This window comes from Argentina silus, assembly GCF_951799395.1.
Source record: "Argentina silus genome assembly, chromosome: 10".
Classification (NCBI taxonomy): Eukaryota; Metazoa; Chordata; class Actinopteri; order Argentiniformes; family Argentinidae; genus Argentina; species Argentina silus.
The window spans coordinates 19,429,498-19,437,523 of NC_139664.1; the positions used below are offsets into that span (position 1 = coordinate 19,429,498).

Consider the following 8,026-nt stretch of genomic DNA (forward strand, 5'->3'; position numbering starts at 1 on the left):
TGTTTTGAAATAATACTGTCACATCCTTGGAAATGAATCAAATAAGTACTACAAGCTCCAGTAACTTTTCAGCCTACCTCAAAACCTTTTATTGATCAAGAACCGTCTGAAATAGCTCAACAACACCCACCAGTTGCAGTTCTGGGAAAGCCCCACAACTTCCGGGACACGATGATGACTCATCGCGGAATTCTCCGCGGAATCCCTGGGCTAGGGTATTCTACGCTAAAGGCTAACCGAGCCTACATCTGTTTGCTTTCTAAATAAGCACATTGTGACCCCTTAATATAACCCTAACCCTAACCCTAACCCTAACCCTAACCCTAACCCTGGACCCTAGTCCTAACCCTAACCCTGGACCCTAGTCCTAACCCTAACCCTGGACCCTAGTCCTAACCCTAACCCTAACCCTGGACCCTAGTCCTAACCCTAACCCTGTACCTAGTCCTAACCCTAGACCCTAGTCCTAACCCTAACCCTGGACCCTAGTCCTAACCCTAACCCTGGACCCTAGTCCTAACCCTAACCCTAACCCTGGACCCTAGTCCTAAACCTAACCCTAACCCTGGACCCTAGTCCTAACCCTGGACCCTAGTCCTAACCCTAACCCTGGACCCTAGTCCTAACCCTAACCCTGGACCCTAGTCCTAACCCTAACCCTGGACCCTAGTCCTAACCCTGCTTAACCCTAACCCTGGACCCTAGTCCTAACCCTAACCCTGCACCCTAGTCCTAACCCTAACCCTGGACCCTAGTCCTAACCCTAACCCTGGACCTAGTTCTAACCCTAACCCTAACCCTGGACCCTAGTCCTAACCCTGCTTAACCCTAACCCTGGACCCTAGTCCTAACCCTAACCCTGGACATAGTCCTAACCCTAACCCTAACCCTGGACCCTAGTTCTAACCCTAACCCTGAACCCTAGTCCTAACCCTAACCCTAACCCTGAACCCTAGTCCTAACCCTAACCCTGGACCCTAGTCCTAACCCTAATCCTAACCCTGGACCTAGTCCTAACCTTAACCCTAACCCTGGACCCTAGTCCTAAACCTAACCCTGGACCTATCCTGAACCCTGACCCTGTTATGCCCTGACCCCAAGAGCCGTTAATAATGAGCCTGCTCGCTTTACCTCCACATCCTAAATTGAATCACATTTCTGCAGTCTCTGTCTGAGAGGTGCGCAATTTCACTCAACTCTCACTTTGAAATTCTCCCTTTGTCCATTTTAAACATGCATATATATTTGATTGCAACGTTCCAAAATTTCTATGAGAAAATAAGTGAGATCTCCGATGATTGACAGTACGTGGATACGTATGCGTTCTTGTTTGGGAAATCCCCTATTTCCCCTTTTTTATGTGAAGGAGCTTATAAAAAAGGAGGCAGGCTAGTATTGCATTTGAGAATTTCATTTTGTCCATTCGTATTGCCTGCTCTCTTGCGGTGCGAAATGCATTCCCTGGTTATTCGCGTTCTCATACTTGGTGAGTTTAAATGTTCTGTTTGCCGACTTTTACAATCTTGTCAGCTACTGCTGGACCTGTTGCCTTTCCCTTTTTAAACATTACTTTTACCTTGTTCTTGTGTAGCTGTAGGAATATGCGCGCAAAGTTTAAAGGATGTTGAAGAACTGGAGTCGATTTGTGGCATGGACTCGGTTCTGAGATGCAATGCAAAAGCTAAATGCAAGCCTGGAGTACAGTATCGAGCTGTGAGGTGGTACAAGGTATGTTCAAGCCTAGCATACTGAAATGCACATACACTCAAATCTCCCGTCTTACTCTTCTATAGGTTGAGTCAACTTAGTCAACATCAGTTGACTAAGTATAAACTGTCAAGTAAACAGCCTTATTTTGTCTTAGTTTACTGTAAATCTTAATCTGTTTTCAATCTACAGAGCAGCATATAACTCAATTGTCTTTGGGCTCCTGTCTAGTTGAACCTCTGGCTCCTTCTCATACTGTGTACTTATACAATTGATGCCATTTAAAATACAAAAAACAATTGAAACAAAACTACATCACTGACCCCGAGTAAACTGTGAATGGGCATAGAGTGACATTGTACACTCTTCCCCCAGGTAAGCGAGGAGCCGTCTCATAAACTGAGTGGTCTGTTGGCAAGAGACCTGTCACCACCCAACAACATCACACGACGGTACACTGGTCTGCAGCGGGAAGTACAACTGTTGGATGACTCTTTAGATATTCTCCTGCCCAATGTGACCTTTGAAGACAGTGGAAAGTACAGGTGTTTCCTGGCTGCACCTATTGGAGAGCAGAACCAGCTGGGGGAGGTCCGCCTCAGAGTGGCAGGTAAGTGTGACCATCTAACATGTATTAGAAAAGATCTGTAACTTTTACATAATATGTGGTCTTTGGATCAGTGTCTGTCTGTGTGTTTGTTTTCTGTAATTACAGTATCTATTATATATGAGTCTCTTAAATTGTCATTATCAATGCTGATGAATCATCTTCTAATGTCCTATGATCCTTAAGGATTTATGTGATTTTTTCCCCCCTTGCAGGTTGTCCTGACAATAAGTCCACCGACCAATCGGAAGAAGGGGATATATTTCTGGTTCTTGCTATTGTGCTCCTTGTGGTGGCATTACTGATATTCACCATCAGCTATGTGAGTTACACTTACTGCAGATCAAACCGAAATGTAACATTATGTTTGGTAATACTTTGGTGATGCATTCTGTAACGATTGACCTGATTTCCATGTGTTTCATTTGCCTTTCAAATAACTTATCAAGTTATTTACCCTCATCTTTTTTATAGATCAGCCTGAAGAATGTATTAATGCAAAGGAACAAGAGAAACCCACAGGAACCGCTTCTGGATGCACCCCTCGAAAAGAAGGACTTGATATTGATCTATACTCTAGGTTCAAACTGGGCGGGAAAAGCTGCCAAGATGGAAAATTTTTGTGTGTGAGTCCTGCTAATTTGGTCTCTGAGAACAAGCTTACTGGGAGACGAGGGGAGAAAGTGCAGGACGCAGACGGAAACGTCAGGCTGATTACCGATACATACCAGGAGAAGAGTTAATCTGTGAACATCAGGAGGCAAGTCTGGTATTGTAGAGTCATAATGCAGGCTTTTGTTCCAGTAATGTTAAAAAAACAGAGGTGTGCATTTAATATGCTTCAGATGGGTGGCTAACTGGCTATAGGTTGGCGTCGCACAGTGCTAGTGATGTCACTTTCCCTGAGTCCAGAAGCGCTAATGCACCCAGCCAATTAGACACAGTTCTATTCTGCTGTACTCTGCATACCAAGATAATCCTGCCCCTTCTAGCACTGGAAGGAATTTCTATTTTGAGTGCACAAACAATAGAGATATAGCACCTGTTCTATCTCTATGGCTTCAACCATCTCCCCATCCCATAGAATCCAGACGAGTTCAAGTGCAGGGTTGGAACAAAAGCCTACCTGCCTTATTGCTCTACAGTGGGCTTGCAGCCACTTCAATTCTGTCATCAATTAAGATGCTGATGATCTTAGGAATATGAGATGATTTTTAACACATACACTGTAACATGACCTTAAGAGGAGAAAACTCACGACTGAACATCAAAATATATACAAGTCATCTATGTGCTACCAACCCTCGTCACTATAGACGTTTGAAATCTTGAATGGCGATCAGGCAAAAATTACCATTGCTGGTTTTTTCTCTCCACCTGCGGATCTTGTTGCTATATACATTGCTATTTGAACGATCATTAGACAATAGCGTATGTGTATTGATGCATCTGTATATTGGCGTTGGGTGGTTCTAAATAAGTTTAGTTCAGTTTAGGCCAACAGAGTTCTGATCTTGTATTTTAAGAAATGAAAAAGAAACTATTAAGCTTTTCTGAAAAACAGGCATATTTAGCATATGAACAGAAAGTGAAGGAAATGCTGTAAAATGAGAGAGAAACCATGGTTTGACAGTACTGATTCACTCCATTGTTTCCCTAACAGTGGAGAGTTGACTATGAATTACTAGTGGAGTGTTCAGAATGAAAAGAGAGTGAAAGAAAAGAGTGTGGTTTGATTAGACTTAGAGCAGAAAGCAATAGCATTATTGTCTTGATGATAGTATAGGCAATATATTATAGCCAGCTTGATCAGGTATGACTGCCCGGTTGTGTTGATGGCTTCCTGAGTGTGTGGACTATATTGCTCAAAATGCATGACAACTGAGATTTGGTCTTCTTGAACGCACTGCAAGGTCTTGCATTTGCATGTAACTATACAGCATTTAGCAGCTCTTGTTATGCTTTCCGGTAGGCGACAGTACAACGAGAATGCCAATACAGGTTGGTCTCAAGTACCATAGGTTTTTTGTTGATGGCAGCAAGAGGGCCTGTCTAATCCAGAGCAAATATCTTTCAGTGAAAATATATCTGCCTTTATGAACATATTTCACAGTGATGTTTACAGAGCAGTACATATATGCTGTAAGTTTAAAGTTGGTGCTCATTTTGATTCCCTTTCTTTGAAGTCTAAAAACCAAGTCAGAAATCTGGGTGTTATTATTGACTCAGACTTAAATTTTAACAACCACATGAAGTCTATAACAAAAGAGGATACATGTCCAAACAAGACCTAGAAAAAACTAATTCACACTTTCATTTCCAGTAGGTTAGACTACTGTAATAGTCTTTTGTCAGGCCTTCCCAAAAAAGCACTTAGGCAGCTACAGCTCATTCAGAATGCTGCTGCGAGAGTTCTAACAAGAACTAAGAAAGCTGAACATATTACACCAGTTCTCAGGTCTCTGCATTGGCTACCAGTATGTTATAGAATTGACTTCAAAATACAATTACTTGTCTATAAAGCCCTTAATGGTTTAGGGCCAAAATACATCTCTGACTTGCTTCCACACTATGAACCCTCTAGACTTCTTAGGTCATCAGGGACTGGTCTACTAACTGTTCCTAGGATTAAAACACAACATGGTGAAGCAGCATTCAGTTATTATGCTACACATAGCAAAAAATCTTTATGTTCGCCTTTGCCTTTAATTGAAACTAAATTGCTGCTAACAATTGCACTGTGACTCTAAAATGCACTGTGACTCTAAAATGCACTGACTTTTTTTTAATTTATTTTTTTTAAATGGCATGCTTTTTCCTTTTTGTTTATTTTATGTAAAGCACTTTAAAGTGCCTCTGTGTATGTAATGTGCTATATAAATAAACTTGTAATTTTTTTAATAAATAAACTTGCCTAGTTGATTTCATTTGGTTAAGCTATAGTAACAAGCAACCACCAAACAGAATTAAAAGTAATGATTTACTGGCTAGTTAGCTAGATATCATAAATAGTAATCTGAGAAATCGTAATAGCTTGTCAAGCAAGTTAAATCAGTTAAACTGGCTAACAAAATCTTAGTTTGTTTGGCGAGCTGTATGCAGTTCACTTTGCGGTGAGTGGCGCCTCCTATCGATCTCGAACATGAATTAATCATTGTTAGAGCCTTCGCCTCGTGACTACGACCACGTCACAGCCATGCTAAAAAAAAAGTCATACCACATGGCCCCTCAAGTATTATTGCTGAATTAATGTTCCATCTCGACAACGGGTTACCAGCATATAAAAGCAAGATTCATTCCCAAACCATGAATTTGTCAACAAAACGTGCTGCTACATGCTCCACCATACACTGGTTGTCAAGTGCAATATAAGGCGTTCTCTGGTCGTTAGTTCTATTCGTATTGACTGTCATGTTAAATCAAAACTACACAAGCACTGGTCTATAGTTCCAGAACTGGTTTCTATGGATACTGTTAATGACATGTGCTTGGCAGTGATCTACACAGTGTTGCGTTTATTACGTCTGGCTGTCAGTAACTACAGACATTAGCGAGAGTAACTGGCTGCCTACGAGCTGGAATAAGAGAGGCAGCCGACAAGATTTACATAATTTGTGAAGCTCATGTAGCTGGTTTGATAGGTAGGTAGCCACCTAACCTACATTTTCGTGTAGTAGTGTGCGTTGCTAGGTAATACGTAAACTGTGGCATTTTTTAGGGATGGACGTAGCCATGTGTATGTTGTGTAATATGCCATGGGTTGGATCGGCTCTAACAAGGGGAATTCCAAACCACTAGTTGTAAAGAAGGGCAAATAGCACAGTTGTTAACGTAGCACATGTATGATAAATTTATGATGAAGTTACACTGTTTGACAATTTATCATGTCTTGTGAATACATTGTGAACAGTTGATCCCTGGTGGTCTAGTGGTTAGGATTCGGCGCTCTCACCGCCGCGGCCCGGGTTCGATTCCCGGTCAGGGAACGCTCACTTTTGATGGTTCCTATATTTTCTGAAAAGCGGTAGTGTTTTGTTGATGTCTTGAGTTGTGATAAAAACACATTTGTCTTACCAATTGATTGTTAGACATAATCATCCTGCTTAACCAAGGACACATACTTTGCACTGTGCATGCATAAACTATTTTTCGGCAGTAGTGTCGTAAGTTGTCGTGGCCGAGTGGTTAAGGCGATGGACTAGAAATCCATTGGGATCTTCCCGCGCAGGTTCGAATCCTGCCGACAACGAAATATTTTTTTCTTGCCCCTTCTGCAACTCCGGACGGAATACCTGGGAACGTGAGCCTGGGAAAATGCAGCTTCTAGCATTGTTCAATTGTACACGCTAGCCTTTATTACGAAACCGGATATACGGATAAACGTGCATTATAAACTCTCTTGGCAACGAACATAGCAACGTGTAGTAGCACTAAAACTACATCTACTGCTGCAGTGATGGCGGACGATTTGGACGAATTACTAGATGAGGTTGAAACAAAGTTTTGTCGCAATGTTTCTTTGACGCCACAAGCGCATTCAGATTCATGCAATGCTGGGAAATGCTTGAAGAAAACCAAGGGGATAGAAAGAAAACACTGGTACCGTAGACTACAAATGCTAGCTAGCTAATGTTATGACATGAGAGTTGTCTAGTCAACGAGCGCATTAGCTGTGCATGACAAACGGGTTAACGTTAGCTGGCTAACATGATGATACTGGATTATAACTAAACTATGCTAGCTTTGTTGCTAGGCTTGGAAGCGTTTTTCACGTGAACCTTCAAACTTGTAATTAGTTAGGTAGCTATTTGCTTATGCTGAACGCAACAGATAGATGCCAGTTACTCTGTGTTATCATCATCATGCATTTTAGCTAGCTATAGTTAGTAGTGTAGTTCGCCAGCTAATGTTAACTAGCAAGGGAGCTACGGAGATGGACAATGTGACAGCATTGAATATGCTTTTTTTTCTCCTAGTGCTACCAAATCTGATACACAAAGAAAAAGTGACAGTGAAGATATAGACGCCCTTCTTGAGGACATACTTGATGACGACTATGATTCCCTCGATCTAAACGTAAGTCGCAAGTCGCACTACGAAGCAAACTTGTGTCACATTCATGATGTATAGGCCTAATTGTTTACTATTTGTGTGGTAGGTCTAATGAATGTTTGCCCTGCTTATGAATTTGCAGACGGGACATCTTCCTAAAACAGCAAATACTGTGAAAAAGTCGCTGCCACAATCAGCAAGGAGAAGGTACATTTACCATTAAAATTCATGACACATATTTTGGTTGCCTAGTCAATACTGTTAATCGCAGCATGGAAGTTGTCCATGCATTGGTTAAAACGATGGACGAGAAATGCATTGGGTTCCCCAGCGTAATAATAACATAAATGTAAGAGGAAGCTTTTAAATTAATTGCGATTTGGTAGCCTAGTGATTGGAAGGTGTCGGACCTTCAGCTGTAAAATATGACGTTGTGTATTTTGACATATTACGTGTCAAGTCTTTACAGTTCGGTTGTCGTGGCCGAGTGGTTAAGGCGATGGACTAGAAATCCATTGGGATCTTCCCGCGCAGGTTCGAATCCTGCCGACAACGTGCATTTTTGATTTTTGCTCGTTAGGGCCATGATTTCATTTGGGGATGTCTCTCATAGCTGGAGTTAGTACGGAACACTCTCTGCTGTACATGGCTACCATGAGA

The 8,026-nt window shown here is 41.7% G+C and overlaps 2 protein-coding genes across 3 annotated transcripts in view; both read left to right on the top strand.

The window, feature by feature from the left end:
• Positions 1–1,423: 1,423 nt before the first annotated feature.
• Positions 1,424–5,174, top strand: cd83 (CD83 molecule). Its single transcript, XM_083679610.1, has 5 exons — positions 1,424–1,486; positions 1,592–1,728; positions 2,083–2,317; positions 2,530–2,636; positions 2,789–5,174. The coding sequence occupies exons 1-5, from the start codon at positions 1,453–1,455 to the stop codon at positions 2,942–2,944; spliced, it is 669 nt and encodes a 222-aa protein (XP_083535736.1). The 5' UTR covers positions 1,424–1,452; the 3' UTR covers positions 2,945–5,174.
• Positions 5,175–6,651: 1,477 nt separating this feature from the next.
• cfap418 (cilia and flagella associated protein 418) overlaps positions 6,652–8,026 on the top strand; it is a 129,563-nt gene continuing 128,188 nt past the window's right edge. The window contains exons 1-3 of one of the 2 annotated variants that reach the window (XM_083679185.1): positions 6,652–6,913; positions 7,291–7,390; positions 7,509–7,573. In XM_083679185.1, the coding sequence (XP_083535311.1) occupies positions 6,771–6,913; positions 7,291–7,390; positions 7,509–7,573 (308 nt within the window). In that variant the 5' untranslated portion in view covers positions 6,652–6,770. The remainder of the gene's footprint in view (positions 6,914–7,290; positions 7,391–7,508; positions 7,574–8,026) is intronic. The other variant, XM_083679186.1, reaches the window with a different exon arrangement.

What these genes read in the sequence shown, in the direction of transcription:
- cd83 (XM_083679610.1), top strand. Translation starts at nt 1,453, where the DNA reads ATGCATTCCCTGGTTATTCGCGTTCTCATACTTG. An exon ending in TATTCGCGTTCTCATACTTG is followed by an intron (nt 1,487 to 1,591) that starts GTGAGTTTAAAT and finishes GTTCTTGTGTAG; the next exon opens with CTGTAGGAATATGCGCGCAA. An exon ending in GGTCCGCCTCAGAGTGGCAG is followed by an intron (nt 2,318 to 2,529) that starts GTAAGTGTGACC and finishes CCCCCCTTGCAG; the next exon opens with GTTGTCCTGACAATAAGTCC.